General features: G+C 48.6%; 3 protein-coding genes across 6 annotated transcripts; all 3 read left to right on the top strand.

Annotated features, from left to right (window-relative positions):
* Window positions 1–556: 556 nt before the first annotated feature.
* On the top strand, window positions 557–2,177 carry LOC120453546 (E3 ubiquitin-protein ligase RNF220). Its single transcript, XM_039638299.1, has one exon. It carries the CDS (start codon window positions 695–697, stop codon window positions 1,895–1,897), a length of 1,203 nt encoding a protein of 400 aa, XP_039494233.1. The 5' UTR covers window positions 557–694; the 3' UTR covers window positions 1,898–2,177.
* A 178-nt stretch (window positions 2,178–2,355) lies between these two features.
* On the top strand, window positions 2,356–5,839 carry LOC120452825 (cytoplasmic aconitate hydratase). The gene is made up of 7 exons (XM_039637230.1): window positions 2,356–2,509; window positions 2,566–2,658; window positions 2,725–2,894; window positions 3,122–3,848; window positions 3,911–4,011; window positions 4,075–4,846; window positions 4,907–5,839. The coding sequence occupies exons 1-7, from the start codon at window positions 2,497–2,499 to the stop codon at window positions 5,734–5,736; spliced, it is 2,706 nt and encodes a 901-aa protein (XP_039493164.1). The 5' UTR covers window positions 2,356–2,496; the 3' UTR covers window positions 5,737–5,839.
* A 180-nt stretch (window positions 5,840–6,019) lies between these two features.
* LOC120450819 (protein winged eye) lies at window positions 6,020–16,202 on the top strand. 4 transcript variants are annotated; one of them, XM_039633998.1, is made up of 11 exons: window positions 6,020–7,070; window positions 7,134–7,280; window positions 9,816–9,950; window positions 10,082–10,198; window positions 10,482–12,573; window positions 12,636–13,206; window positions 13,269–13,527; window positions 13,717–14,306; window positions 14,611–14,790; window positions 14,865–15,026; window positions 15,093–16,202. In XM_039633998.1, the coding sequence occupies exons 1-11, from the start codon at window positions 6,635–6,637 to the stop codon at window positions 15,363–15,365; spliced, it is 4,962 nt and encodes a 1,653-aa protein (XP_039489932.1). In that variant the 5' UTR covers window positions 6,020–6,634; the 3' UTR covers window positions 15,366–16,202. The 4 variants fall into 4 exon arrangements, with proteins under 4 accessions (XP_039489932.1, XP_039489930.1, XP_039489931.1 ...); XM_039633996.1 differs by having other exon boundaries at window positions 10,449–12,573; XM_039633997.1 differs by having other exon boundaries at window positions 10,446–12,573; window positions 13,744–14,306.
* The last annotated feature ends 54 nt before the right edge of the window (window positions 16,203–16,256 follow it).

The raw sequence follows: 16,256 nt of genomic DNA, 5'->3' as shown, positions 1-16,256 counted from the left end.
TTTACCGTTGAAAAATTATTTGATGCAAAGAATTAAGATATTGCTTTTATATAGGTACCCATGTTACATTTCCATGGAATTCATTTTCATTAAAAGGAGGACGATGATTTGTTGAAATTTCATAACAGAGAGCGACACTAACTGTTGCACCATCTCAAATGTTATGTGGAGCATGTAAACAACGCTATCTGATATTATTTATGTATATTGTGCTGTATTAAGAAAGACCAACCAGAGTAGACTAAATATTATTAAATAAATGTTTTCAATTACATTATTGTACAACTTGATGGGAAAAGAGATGTTAAGTTGCCAAGTACGAACTCTGAAGTATTCCGATTGCTGTACAAAAGTAGCAAGGAATTCAAACAATACATATTCAATTATCTGAAAGCCATATTTTTTAACAAATTAACGTTTATTAATTTCTTTAGCATCTAATAACAAATTTATTTGGCGCTTTTGTAACGGTTTTATGAAGCACTCGATGTATATCGCAAATGGCTAAAACAAATTAACACTTACAGCTGAGCAATAATTGCCGAAAAACAGTGTGACCGTTTGTCAATGTGCGAGAACGTAAGAAATCGGCGTCGCGTGGCTTGGACAGATTATCGAACAAAACAAAATTCGACTTGAGAATCTGGTAAATTCGTTTTTATCCTCAAGAGTCCGCGGTGGACCCAAAGAATCTATGGCCACGGACACGGTGTCCAACGGCGAGAACTTCGCCCAGCACTTAACTAGCAACGGCGACGACGACGTGATCTGTCCCACATGCGACGTAAAGATCAAGCGCAGTCAGGTGGCCGATCACTGCCAAGTGGAGATGGAGCGATTGCACAATCCCATTAGCGCTGTCAATCCACCGGCCCCAGCCGTCGCAGCAGGCGGCGCCTCCGCGTCCGAGGAATCTGGTTCGGGATCCGGGGGCAGACAACCGTGGAGCGTGTTCCAGCGGGTGCAGCGCAACCGGCAGGCCCGTCAGCGCCAGCGCACCAGGAAGCGTCCGGCTTCACCAGCTCCACCAGCCACTGCAAATCCTACGGCAGCAGCTCCTCCGCCTCCAGCAGCAGCAACTCCATCCGTCGCTGCCGAATCGAACCAACCCACCTGTCCCGTGTGCAATCACAACTTTCCGCAGTCCAATATCCAAGAGCATGTAAATCAGTGCCTGCGCCAGAGCCGCCGAAATGGTCAGGCCAATGGGGAACGGCATTCGAGTGAGGACTCGGAGGACAGCGAGGAATACGAAGAGTATGAGTGGGCGGGACAGAAGCGCATTCGCGTGTCTACACTCGTGCAGGGAGGCTATTCTGCCTTGGGCCTGGGCCAGACGTTCAAATACAATGGCAGCCAGCAGGCGCAGGACGACGAGGACGAGGATCTCAACGTGGACGAGGATGACACACACATCTATGGTCCTACACAGTACGGGGAGGGCGATGTGATCCCCCTGGCCAATGAGGACACAGAGGGAAATGTATCCGAGGCGGATGTTACCAGCTATGTACGACGGCTTATCTCCTCCAGCGATGGGCCCAAGCCCAACCAATCCAGCGAAGCCACCGAGCAAGAGACTGCCACTACCAGAAACGTAGAGGCTCCACAAGCTAGCGAAGAGCCATCTACGTCGCGATCCACACGATCCACATCTCAGAACCAGCAGCAGATCATCGAATCGCTGAAAGCCAAGCTGCGGCTCTACGAGAAGCAGGCGCAGGGCAAGTACAAGTGCCTGATCTGCATCGACGACTACAAGAATCCCGCCATCTCCGTGTCCTGCTGGCACGTACACTGCGAGCAGTGCTGGCTGCAGACGCTCGGAGCTCGAAAACTGTGCCCGCAGTGCAATTCGATCACCACGCCGAAGGACCTGCGACGAATCTACCTGTAGACGTCCACCTCAGACTTGTTATCCCCGCTGCCAAATTGCTTGCGCCCTAAAATAGGCTTTGCATGCAACGCAGCTATAGATGATAATCCCTATACATATTATTTATATAGATTACAAATACCGTTTATATTACGTGACATTACAATAAGCCTACCATGTAACTATTGCAATAAACCGCAGAAAACATAATTAATATGTAAGTGTATTTAAATTAGCATGTAAAAAAGGATATAGCGTTAAAAGACATGCTAACCAGATCGATTTAAAAACGAGTTATTTTGAACTAAAATAAAAATGCCATCAAAACAATTAGTGCACTGTTCCAACCTTATTTTTGCCTTCAATATAAACTAAATAATTATGTCACTACATGTGAAATATATACTTAATGTGAAGTACAAAAGAAAAAATTTTTTACAGTGTACCGTTTTGTTTCGATAAGCAAACGTTGTATAATCGATAACTGAACATATAGATAATAGAATGTTTGCTTATCTATACAGAAGCTTTCGTGTTGAAGTGGTTCATCAAAACATTCAGTAATAAAGTGGTTCCTCACGCGCCCACTTCTATCTGTTTTCTGTCATAAATTTTCCACAATGAGCAGCTCCGGTGGGATCTAAGTGGAAATTTTTGATATCTATTAACTAACTCTGTCTTCCTTGCAGGCGCCAATCCCTTTGTCCAGTTCCAGGCATCCTTTACCCAGGACGGCAACGTCTACAAGTATTTTGATCTGCCCTCCATCGACAGCAAATATGGTACGTAGTCATTATTATTGTTTGTTATTAATATTGTTATCTTTACATTTACATAAATCTCTACAGATTCGCTGCCCTTTTCCATTCGCATTCTGCTGGAATCTGCGGTGCGCAATTGCGACAATTTCCATGTGCTGGAGAAGGATGTGCAGAGCATCCTGGGATGGACTCCATCGCTGAAGCAGGGCACCAGCGATGTGGAAATTCCCTTCAAGCCAGCTCGTGTTATATTGCATGTATGTATCCACGGGCGGGGTAACGACATAAGTCCATATATCTCCTTCGATCTAAAAATGACATATCTCCTCGCGAAGTAATGTCGTTTGCAGCGTCATATCTCTGCGCGGCATAAAGTCGTTACAAAACGTTACTAGGCGGAGATATGTCGGCGGAAATAGGTCGCTAAGCCTCCACAAGTATAAGACGTTTGTATGAAACTTCCCTAGATATTGCCTACTTTCAGGACACTACTGGCGTTCCCGCCGTCGCGGACTTTGCTGCCATGCGAGATGCTGTCCGTGACCTGGGCGGTAATCCGGAGAAAATCAATCCCATCTGCCCTGCTGCTATGACCATTGACCATTCCATTCAAGTTGATTTCGTTCGCTCCGCTGACGCGTTGACCAAGAACGAGTCTCTGGAGTTTCAGCGCCATAAAGAGCGATTCACCTTCCTCAAATGGGGAGCCCGCGCTTTTGATAATTTGCAAATTTTGCCCCCCGGTGCTGGCATTGTGCATCAGGTGAACTTGGAGTACCTAGCCCAAATGGTTTTCGAGAGTGACAATTCAGATGGATCAAAGACCATTTACCCGGATAGCATAGTGGGCACTGACTCCCACACGACAATGATCAATGGATTGGGTCTTCTAGCCTGGGGTGTTGGCGGCATCGAGGCGGAGGCCGTGATGTTGGGGCAGTCTGTGTCCATGCTGCTGCCAGAGGTGATTGGGTATAGGTTGGAGGGCAAACTGGGCACGCTGGTCACATCCACCGATCTGGTTTTGACCATCACCAAGCATTTGCGTCAGCTAGGTGTTATCGGCAAGTTCGTGGAGTTCTACGGCCCCGGAGTGGCAGAGCTCAGCATTGCAGATCGCGCCACCATCAGCAACATGTGCCCGGAATATGGAGCCACTGTGGGCTTCTTCCCAATCGATGAGAGCACCCTGAGCTACATGCGCCAATCCAGTGAGTCAATCTAAAACATTATTTATGTTGATTACTCGATGTCCATGGATTTTGTTCATTAGATCGCTCAGAGAAGAAAATCAATATTACCCGGCTGTATTTGAAGGCCACTCGACAATTTCGTGACTATTCCCGTGAGGATCAAGATCCCCAATTCACGGAGGTGAGTGGCATTCGGTTTCACTATGAAATTTCATATTTACAATTATATTTCTTTACACTGCAGTCTGTAACCCTGGATTTATCCACGGTGGTGAGCTCGGTTTCGGGGCCCAAGCGACCGCACGATCGCGTTTCCGTATCTAGCATGTGCGAAGACTTCAAGTCGTGCCTTGTAAGTCCTGTCGGCTTCAAAGGATTCGCCATACCACCGAGTGATTTGGCTGCCAAGGGTGAATTCCAATGGGATGACGGAAAGACCTATAAGATTGGTCATGGTTCGGTTGTGATTGCTGCCATCACCTCCTGCACGAACACTTCGAATCCCTCGGTGATGTTGGGCGCTGGTCTGCTGGCCAAAAATGCCGTGGAAAAAGGCTTGAGTGTTCTGCCTTACATCAAGACCTCATTGTCACCAGGATCTGGGGTGGTTACCCACTATCTCAGGGAATCCGGTGTCATTCCCTACCTGGAGCAGCTGGGCTTCAATATTGTGGGTTATGGTTGCATGACCTGCATTGGCAACTCGGGCCCGCTCGATGAGAACGTAGTGAACACGATCGAAAATAACGGACTGGTTTGCTGTGGAGTCTTGTCTGGAAACCGCAATTTCGAAGGTCGTATTCATCCCAGTACTAGAGCCAATTATCTGGCCAGTCCGCTGCTGGTGATTGCCTACGCAATTGCTGGTCGTGTGGATATCGATTTCGAGACCGAACCGTTGGGCGTGGATTCCAATGGCAAGAAAGTGTTTCTGCGCGATATATGGCCTGCACGCAGCGAGATTCAGGATGCGGAGCATAAGTACGTTATTCCCGCCATGTACCAGGAGGTGTACAGTGAGTATACAACTATCCAAGAAATTTTAAGAGCTTTATGCTTACTGTTTGCTATTCCAGGCAAAATTACGCTGGGATCGAGGGACTGGCAGACGCTGGAGGTGTCTGACAGCACGTTGTATCCGTGGAATGTAAATTCAACATACATCAAACTACCGCCGTTCATGGAGGGTATGACTCGTGAGCTGCCCAAACTTAAAGGTGTCGAGAAGGCTCGCTGTCTGCTGCTTCTCGGCGACTTTGTGACCACCGATCACATATCGCCAGCCGGCGCCATTGCCCGAAATTCACCAGCAGCACGCTATTTGTCAGAAAGGGGTCTGACGCCTCGCGACTTCAATATGTATAGCTCGCGACGTGGCCATGATGCGGTAATGGTACGCGGATGTTTTGCCAACATCCGTCTGGTCAACAAACTGGCCTCCAAAATCGGATCCCTCACCCTGCACGTGCCAAGTGGCGAGGAGATGAACGTCTTCGATGCGGCGCAACGGTATGCGAGCGAAGGTACACCTTTGGTTCTGGTCGCGGGCAAGGACTACGGCAGTGGGAGCTCACGTGATTGGGCTGCCAAGGGACCATTCTTGTTGGGCGTCAGAGCGGTGATCGCTGAATCGTACGAGCGCATTCATCGTTCCAATCTGGTGAACATGGGCATCATTCCGCTGCAATTTTTGCCTGGCCAGAGTGCCGAAACCCTGAAACTGAGTGGCAAGGAGGTGTACAACATTGTCCTGCCCGAGGACGATCTGAAGCCGGGCCAGAGGATTCAGGTCGATGCCGGTGGCAATGTCTTTGAGACCACGTTGCGGTTCGACACCGAAGTGGACATAACGTACTACAAGAACGGTGGCATTTTGAAATATATGGTCCGCAAAATGCTGGACTAGTAAGTACATTTGTTAACTTGTATATTCCATATGCATTTATTGGTGATATTTATGTGTTATTTTGTGACAGGAAATAAAATTAGACTTTCATCTTTTATATGAACATTATTACAAATTAGTTGTTTCACTGTTGGAAATGATATATACAAATTTAAAATGAGCGCTCTGATTTTTATCGATAGCAAAAAAAACCGATGGCCAAACCAGTCCCCGTAGAATTTCCTAACGCCTGCTGGTGAATCATCGACAATGCAGATACAAAATCGAATAGTCGCTGTTAGGTCGCTGTTAACTTAACATAGTTCGCTGCTTCTTTTTTGTCCGTCCCGTGGACTTTTCTCCAGAGGATTTTGATTCCAATTCGCAAAAGAAAAACACAAATAAGCAACAGATCGTGTGTTGGCCAACAACTATACAGCCAGTGCTCGATATTTACTTGGAAGAACCGCGGAAAAACGCAACAACGCAGCAGGGAAGTCGCGCCTCCGCCTCCCAACCAAAAAACAAAAAAAAAAAACGAAAAGATCTCGGATCGCACAGGGTTTTATTTTGGGCAACCACACTTGGACTGGTGGGTGCTCCGGTTCCGTCGACCTGTGGATAGTGCCCAGTGGCGTCGCGTCGCTTTGGATTATGTCATTTGTTTACGGGGAATTGCCGCAGGCCCAGTAGCCAATGTTGCATCCGAAAGAGGCAGCGAAAACCTGTAAAAATGTAGACTGTGTGCGTGTGTGTGTGGGCCAGTGCTAGTGTGTGTCCGTGTGTGTGCGTGTATGTTTATGTGAGCGGATAATGAACGTTTAGTTTTTGGTCGATTCCGTAAGATATATAGTGAAATAGATATAGCCACGAGATCCAGGGAGCGGTAGCCATATATGTGCACAGCCACCGCCACCCGATGGCCACGTTTAATCCTGGCGCCAGCAGCAGTGCCGCCGATATCCTGAGCGCCACCACAGCAACAGCTACTTTTCTGGTGCCCACCACTGCAGCAGTGTCGCATCCCGGTGCCCATCCTGCCCAGCTGCAGCTGGACCAATTCGGAGGCTTCTCGACGGCAACTCCCCTGCAGCACCATCACCATCAGCAGACGAACTCGTCATACACCTTTGTGCAGATCAAGAGGGAGCCCTGCCAGGTGTCCGAGATCAGCTCCAATAATTGCCACCAGCAACAGCAGCAGCACCACCACCACCACCAGCAGTTGCAGCATCAGGGCCTGTCCTCCGCCTCGCTGACCGCCTCCTCCAAGACCATGTCCTCCTCCACACTGACCACTCTTGTCAAAATAGAGGCTCCCTCGCCGAAGGTATCGGAATTGGAAAAGTCCTCAGGTAGGTGACACCCAGCCACTGGTCGAAAGCACTCTCCTCATCGGTTAATTACAATTCCATCAGGCAACTCCGTGCCCATTGGCATTGCCGTGGCCAGGAAGCGGCCGCAGGAAGCCCTGGTGCCGGCCATCAACACGCCCGCTACGCTGCCGCTGCAGCCACCACTCAACAAGGACTTGAACTGCTTCGGCATACGCGTCGCTGACCTCGGTGAGTGCCCAGTTACACAGAGAGAAAAGCACCTTTATCTCGAGAGAGAATTAAGCAGCATTCTATGCCAACTAATATTCATGGAATCTACACTTTTAAGTTTCCTGCTATCTCAAAGATACTTATCCAAAGCATTTACTTTGGGGTTCATTACTAAATGCTATTTTCCAGATACATTTATATGTAAATTTGCGCAATACCATTGTCTTTGCCATACTTTTTTTCAATCCGTGTACCTTCTGGGCATCTAATTCAATTGAGTCACCAGATTTGAGCGCCCTAATGAATGGCGCGTTCGCGTTCCCAAGGGGCAGCGTTATATGATGCTTATGATGCCAGGACGTGGACGTCGCTCAATTATGCCACTAATAAGATTGCCAACAAAACGTTCAGCACTGTGTGGCATTCCTTCAGTGAGCGAGCGGCGATGGGTCGCCGAGGGTGTCGTCTCCACCGTAAACAACCCGCTGGAGTTGAGAGGGCAAAAATCATATGATGGCCGCCTGTTGTGCGGCTGTCGTTGTTGTGACAGCCACCGAATCGACTGGATTCGACTCAAAACGGCACTGCCCTTATCCTCCCTTGCGGGCTGAAGGAAAGCGGTGGTAAATCAAACGAACTTCTAAAGCGGAAGTGAAACGAAAGTGAAACACATTGCGATTTGAGAAGGGAGGCTCTGCGACGACTCGGTTTTGACCGACTTCGAACTGCTCTTGCTGGATGGGCACGTTAAATATGTTTATATCCATGGGGGTGTGTTCTGTCGTCGATGCCAGTCGAATTTCATTTTCCGGATTATTTTTAAAGCCTGCTAATGGTGTAATAATCAACCATGTCCATGACGTGAACATTTTACTATCTTGAATGGGTTTCTTTTTCATTTCAATCTACAAAATATTGCCAGATGGACCACACTTTTAATCAACTCGAAGAGTTTAGGAAACATTGTACTTGGTTTTAATCACTGCATGGAATTTTATGTTATTTAAAATAACTGAAAATGATAACGTCTATAAATGGATAGAGCGATATGCTGGTGGAGCAATTGAAGCATTGGGAATGTGTAATTTGTATTACTTTGACTTATCAAACTATTAGTGATAAAATGTGCTATGTAAAATGCTTTGTAAAAAAAGCAGCCCCGTTTTTACCAGGAATCTCCCATTAGTAACTCATTATCAAAGCTGATTAAATTGAATTCACAAGGGGGGTTTTCTATTTTTACATATATCTGATACTAGAAGTTATAAAAATACAAAGCAAAACTGCTCAATGGCGATTCGGAAATTTTATTTTTATATCTATTCCGGGTAGTTTTCCAGAAGTTTTCTTGGAAATTTTTAACAAACAACATTTTCTCGATGGGGGTGATTATTTTCATGCACAAAATACTTTTTCCTTTTAGATCATTAAGATGATTTCAAACCAATACCTATTTCCGCGGTACCAATTGGGTAGTAGTACTTTACATTGCTGACAAAAACCCTTATAAAGTAGGCGCATTACTCACGGTTCGGCAATGAGCAGAGTATCCAGGGCTTCGACTTAGTAAGCACGCTCCACTGAAGCTGAAGCTGAAGTTCCAGTTGCGTGGGCGCCAGGCGGAGGAACAGCAGAGCGAGAATCCAAAGACAGATTACTCATGGACCCATGCTCGGGTGGGTGTTTTTTCAGACAAGGTAGCGGTGGCTGTTCCTAGAACTTGTAGTTAGGGATCTCTGTGTGGGGGAACCAGGAACAAGTAAGGCATCACCTCTAAGGGATGCTCGAGCTGGATGCTGAATGCTCGATGCATGAGTGAATTTCCGGGGATGGGAAACTAGAGGCAACTGGGTAACAGAAGACCGGGAGAGCTATCCTCCAGAACAGGACCTAGCAACATGACACGCCGAATTGGATTTCGGTACACGACCATATGGCAGAGTCATCTTGCCGTGGCGTTTCGGTTATATATTTTTTTTTTTTTTGTTTTTCTTTCCTTGCCACAAGTCAGTCGCTATTTATAAACGTTTGCTGGGTAGTTTCTCGGTCCGAAACAAATCACTTGTCAAAAGATGTAGCTCTAATTGCGCTTCGGAGATGGGACACTGCCGAATACTTGTCATTCATTTCGATTTGAGGGCGGTGGTGGGTTTCCCAATTCAGAACCCATAATGTAATCCAATTACAGGGCATCACGTTCGTTTTAATCGAATTTTTGTTGAAATTATCCAGCCACAGAGTCGGGGGTGGGTTATTCTATACGAGACGATTGGGATGTGTGATAGTTGTTTCGATGGGGTGGTGGTGGGCGGTTGGGTGGTTGGGCGCACGCGGTCACCAAATGCATAGTTCAAGGACACTGCAATATTTCACGTATACATACACATCCTCGCTTACAACTAAAGTTACACGGCAGGCCCGAAAACTTTATTAAACAAACGAACGTCAAGCGAAGAGGTTGGCATACTCTGCTCAGAACTTTGATAACCAATGGAAAAGAGAATAAAAGTGGCGCCAAAAATTGACAGAATCCTTTTCATTTGACTGTTTCAGGTGCCACCAGTTGCGGCAATTTGTACTTTACGGGCAACGGCGACCTGATGACCACCGGCACAGCCACCGCCGAGGAACTGGCTCTGAGTGCAGCAGGTGTGAACCGCGCACCCTCCACCTTCTGGCAGTATCCAAGTGAGTTGTCCACGTTTAAGAGCATGCTACAAGTAGATCCCGGGCAGAAAAACAACAATCAGTGCTCACCGACACACTCTGTCTCCACCTCTCTATTTTGGTTCTCTCTTTTTTTCCGTTGCGTTTTGTAGATGCATTACCCATTGAATCAGTGATTTCCATGTCGCCCGCCACGGTGGGCCTGCAGTACTCGCGGGAGGCCAGTCGCGGACAGGTGGTGCTGCTGCCGGCCGGCCCAACAGCGCTCGGTAAGTCAGCCGGGAGGATCGGCGATGTTCTCCTCATACGCACTCCGCATGCCAGCACCCTCCTAGGTGTCCTAGGTTAATTTGATTTCGAGATCTCGTTTCGCCAAAACCAAACTAATTCATGCTTTTAAACTGCGCTTCTCTCCCCCCTTCGCCACTTCCGCCACTTCCTCGACAACTCCAAACTCCAAAAAAATCCGAACTTGAACCTTCGACTTAACTGAATCGCTACCACGTCCATGCACAGCAGGCATATCAAATTTTCCCCTCTTAACGCCCACAGATCCGTTCCAGCAGGCAGCGGCTGCGGCGGCCTTCGTCTGGCCCTCGGCCTACATCCCCCAGGCGCCGGCACCTGGTGGCCACTCCGCCGCTGCTGCAGCCGCCGCAGCTGCTTCGCTGCAGCCGACGCCCAACTTGTCCAGTTTGCCCAACTTATTCTTCCCCTCGATGGGCGGCCACCAGGCGCTGAGCACAACGCCATCGTACGCATCCACCCTGCAGCTGTATCTGGCCGCAGCGGCCACGGCGACGGGCAGCTCAACGTTGTGCCAGCACAGCAATCAGCAGACCAGCACCACAACCACCAATTCCACCATTAATCTGAGTCTGGCCGCTGGTTCGGGGGTCACGCAAAGCGGCAATGCAGCTAGCAGCCTAAGTTCCAGCAGTAGTCTCAGTGCGAGTAGCTCCCGGTTCCTTAGTCTGGCCACTGGACAGCCTGGGATTCCGTCACTCCTCTCCTTGCCGCCGCCGCCAGGAATGAAGGAGGAGTACTCAATGCCGCTGGCATTGCCGCCCCTTGTGCCGCTTGAGGCGGCGCGGGATAAGGAGCAGGCCTTGAACCTGATGCGTCTGCCCACGCCGCCCACCTCGGCCACCATGGAGCCGTCTTCCCTAGGCCATGCAACGCCCCACCATCTCTTCCAGTCGGGTGCCATGGCTACGCCCACGCCAGCATTGCTCAACCTATCGATGCATGGCAACGGTGGAGAGCTGCCTTCTGCCACGCCGCTGCCTGTGGTTAGTGATGAAGCAGCGCTGAACTACAAGCTGCATGCACCGTTGACGCCGCAGACACCTCCTCGCCTGGCGGAGATTCCTGTGCCGGGATCAACTCAACTTCTGCCGCAAATGCAGGATGTCAATATACAGACAGATACGCCCGTTTGTAGTGAGGACGAGAGCTTCCCGGGCTCGGCAAAGCCGCAGGATTCTGCTGCAGACGCATTTCCGCCTCCAATCCTTGTCCAGCCGCTGGAACTAACGAAGCCCAGTGAAACCAGCCATACCCAGCCGACCGAGTGCCATACCCAGACCGAACCCAGTGACATACCCAGTGCCAGCCAGGAGGAGTCAGCGGAGCAGACTCCCCCGGAACCCATAGAAACGATGTCGCAAGCCACGCAGGCCGATCAGACAGCCCCCGAGGACTTGACCGGATTGGAGCTGCTCTCGAACATAAGCACCAATAGCAAGCCACTGGTGCGAGTAAAACAGGAGCCGGTGGAGCACGTAGAGCAGCCACCGCCACAGCCGCAGCCTGTGAATATAATGCCTTCAGAGCCTACGCCGCCAATGCTGGAAATGGAGCCCACTTCTGCACCTGAGCCACTTGGCGGTCTCAAGCTGCTGTGCGCCCTGGCCGAGCAACGCATCCAGGAGGAGGTGGTGCAGGGCAGCAGTCTGTTTGCCACGCCATCGTCGCGAACGCCCACTCCTACGTCGCAGGCTCTGGGAACGACAGCTGTGACGCCGCCCGTTTTCGAGGCCAAGTCCTGTTTCGCCTTTGGGCAAACGCAGGGTTCCGTCTTCCCCTCCTCATCATCCTCCTTTCAGATGCCATTAAGCTCACCCGGTTTCCCCTCGATGCAGGGCATCGAGCTGCCATCCACGTCGGCTAGTGCCGTTGCCGAGCTGACTCCTGTGAAGCGCAAGAAGCACAAACATTCCAAGTCCTCAGGCAGCGACAGCCGCAAGTCGGCGCGTTGCAGCAAGAAAAGCAAGAAGAAGCGGCGCCACAGCAGCAGCCGCCAGCAGTTGTCCGCTTCGGCGGAGGAGGATCTGGACCTGCATGACGAGCAGCTGCAGTCGGAGCTGCGCAGTGCCCTCCACGCCCTGGATCCCAGCTACGCGCAGCGCTTTGGCCAGGAGGTGTTTAGCATCATGGACAATAGTATGCGTATGCGACTGGCGGACGTAACGCGGCAGTATCGCAAGAAGAAGCGGAAGCTGGACGAGATTTCCAAGCACAAAAAGAAGAAGAAGTGCTCCAAGCAGCAGCTTCAGCTGCAACAACAGCAGGCATCGCAACAGGCAGTGCAGCCACCTTCTGCTCTGCAACAGCCACAGATGACGCTGTCCAGTGTCCTGGGGTAAGTGGTGTCTCCTCTTTAATTATTTCCAACATAAACCTAAGACAATTTGTATTTTTTAGGACTTCATCCCCGCTGCGCGATTACAAGTTCCCAAAGTTTTCGAGCAGTAACCTTCAGGCGTCGAGTTTTTTGCGATTCCCGGACAAGACGCACTCCTTCCCCCCACCGCCGTCCCTACAGCAATCCCAACCGGAGCCCAATCCCTTGCCCATCAGCAGCTCACCGAGTACCTCGTCGTTCGTCCGCCTGGAACCCAGTGCATTGGACGCGGCCGTTGCCATTGCACCAACTACCTCTGCGACTTCCGCCTCCTGCTCACCATCCACCAAGCAGGCGGCTTCTGCGGTGCGGAAGCAGCGAAAGATGAAGGCGAACACCGGCGGCGCCGCCGGAGAACAAACAGCGGCTACGGAGGCAAAGCGGCGGGTTAGTGCCATTGACCGCGAGCTTCAGCTGACCAGCGAACACCTGTATCGCGATGAGACACGTGTCCTGACGGACATGGGCGGACTCTTCTATGCGGGTGTAATGAAGCCGTTGCGTCCGCCAGATGTGTATTCCATCACATTGGACGGCGAGCGTGGCAACAAGTCGCATGTAATGTCGCGCGAGGATATACTCAAGGATACGGTGAGTGAATACTTCACTCTTAGCAACTGATATAACTTTATTTATTAATTTTTTGTTTATAGATCCTCGAGGTATCTCCGAAGAGCGTGGAGAGTGTCCCAGTGGGTACGCGCCTGTGCGCCTACTGGAGTCAGCAGTACCGATGCCTTTATCCTGGACGTGCCATCGACTCCGAGCAAGTTGTCGATGGAGTGGCCAGCAGCGCCACGAATTCGGCTACGACAGCGCCGGACTTTGTCAGCGTAGAGTTCGACGATGGCGACAGCGGCAGGATCCGCTTGCAGAACATCCGCATGCTTCTCAGCGATTATCCCATAGCAGGTGTGTGTTAATTGAGCACTTTCATGGGTATTAAACTGTAGCCCGGCACCATCTGTGCCTGTGGACATGACAGTTTTACTTCCCAACCCTCTGTCCAAATATTCGTTTCTTGTGTACGTGCCTCCTTATTTACTTCTTTGTTATTTTCGTTCCCTCTGCCCGACAATCCCACTTAAACCAATGGAACAGAGTACAACGATAATCCCCTCTACTCAGTAGGCAAGCAGAAGCGAAGCGCTCTGCGCGGGGGTGAAAGTGGACCTGTAGGAGCCTCTCAGGACCACTTGAACGTGCCCGGCTGCGAGGATTCGCACAGCCACCATAGCCTGGGGATGAGTAGCGATAACACCACTTCGCTGGCGGCAACTATGGAGTTGTTCACGCAGCGCAGTGAGAAGAAGCGCCTAAAGAAGAGCCTCAAGAAGATGTCCAAAGCTCAAAATGGCATTAGTCCGGCCACGGCAACCAACGGTGGTGGTGATGCCGCTGCCTCGGGTGTCAGTGCAGAAGACGCCGCTCGCAAGCATCACAAGCACAAGAAACGCAAGAAGCACAAGAAGCATCACCGCAAGAATGGCAGCGAAGAGCAGGAGCAACAGGTCGTCCAGCAGGACTTCTCAACGGCTGGACAGGAGGCGACAGAGGCGCCTTCCACAGAGATGGCAGCAGCAGCGGCGCCAACCGCGAATCGCGTTAAGGTGGAGGTCAAAGTGAAGACAGAGCAGCTGGAGATGGAAGAGGAGTCCGCATCCAATCTCATGTCAGAGATATCCGATGAGGTAAGCTTTTATTTGAGAAACCCTTTTTTGTTTACTATTTGTGCTAATTTTATTCACTTAAATGGAAACGCAAATATTTACAAAATCTGGTACGAAAATACCCAACATTTGTAGTCTGGAAAGGTCAATTGCCAATAACCTTTTTTTGTGATTCCCTTGTTCATCATTTGATTTTTGATAATGGTTAAAATAATATTTGTATAACACAATCCGAATTGTTTGATTAGAGAACAATTGCAATAGCTGCAAATTGAAAGGGTTGTCCGAAATGAAAGGGTTGAACTAATCCAATTTTCGCTCGCAGGCCAAGGGCGACGATCTGGTCGAGCATAACAACTCCAAGGGCAGCAGCAAGATAGCTGCCTTCCTGCCAGAACGGCAGCTATGGGGTTGGTATGGTACCGCCTATCGCAAGGCGGGCGTCAAGGGACGCGCCAGAAAGCAATTTTACAAAACAATCAAAAGGGGAAAGGAGACTATAACGGTAAGTGCACATGCTCATATTTCACTGTAATTATTGTATTGAATTTTGATTTACTTATATAATGGTTTTTGTAGGTCGGGGACAGTGCAGTATTTCTATCGACGGGCAGACCAGATCGACCCTATATCGGGCGCATTGAGTCCATGTGGGAAACGACCACGGGCAACAAGGTGGTGCGTGTGGCGTGGTTCTATCATCCGGAGGAGACCACCGGCTGTCCAAAATTGAAATTTCCGGTAAGCCAAACCTTAAATTCCCTACTGAAGGCAAAGTTATAAAGATAATTTGTGTATTTTGAATAGGGTGCTCTTTTTGAATCGCCGCACGAGGATGAGAACGATGTGCAGACCATTTCGCATCGGTGTGAGGTGCTGCAGTTTGGCAGTTACTTTGAGAAGTTCGGTGCCGATTCGAAGCAATATCAATCCATATACGATAACAATGATACATATTATTTAGCCGGGCACTATAACCCAAGGTTACAAGTGCTAAAACTACAAGACGATATTCCAACTCTCGAAGAGCTGCAGGATACAAATACTACTACTACTACAGAAACTACTACCGAGGATTAAGCGAGAAGTGGATAGGCGTGGTTAGGCATAGTGCATACAGATCTATATATATACAATATATATACATTATACATATATTTTACTATACGTGAACAGATGAAGCAGATATATACCTATATGTATACAAATATTATTTCTATATATTTTAAATGCATTACGTATTTCGAGAACTCAAAAAAGCAAACAAAAAGATCACTGGCGAGAGTAAAAAACAAGAGAGAGAACAAGGAACTAAGCAACAACTACTAAATTAATGTGTAGTTACGAGAAGCGCAAGCAATTTTAAGTTTAATTTTGTAAAAAAAAAACAAAACGACAAGACCGAAAAAGCGCTTTGATGACGACAATGTTGATTCACTTCAAGTTCACCGAAAGTTTACAAACGAAATGTGTGCTTCTACATCCCTTGGACCCTTTGAACCTTTGGACACAACACAACACACCCAACACAACACAACCAACATACCAGTATACCAAGCAATCAACCAACAAACACAGTAAACTCTTTGATCAGAAGCTATAGCTACAGATATGGGATACACTTGTTAATTGGCGTGTATACCTACATGTTTCAGATGAAATTTAGAAAGTGTTTTAAAGATTTTAAGCAGGCAACATGCAGCAACTACTACTATAAATGTAACAATTCAATGTGATAGCAAAACAAAACCAGATGTTGATGTGTACAGAGGAGAGAATAAGTATAGATGATAAATAAGAGATCAAGCAGATTGTGTGTGTTGAATATTTACAGTTTGTTTTATTCAAGATGAACAGCAACGTATAAAATCAAACCTATCTTTAATTACATCAATAAACTTGCCGGATATATTGAAATCGCTTTCGCTTTTATTTCTATTTCTCAATTGGTTGTCTTTGCAATTCAAACAC

Source organism: Drosophila santomea, chromosome 3R, assembly GCF_016746245.2.
Source record: "Drosophila santomea strain STO CAGO 1482 chromosome 3R, Prin_Dsan_1.1, whole genome shotgun sequence".
Classification (NCBI taxonomy): domain Eukaryota; kingdom Metazoa; phylum Arthropoda; class Insecta; order Diptera; family Drosophilidae; genus Drosophila; species Drosophila santomea.
Note: the sequence above shows the minus strand (reverse complement) of the source record. Positions and strands in the feature narration are given on the sequence as shown.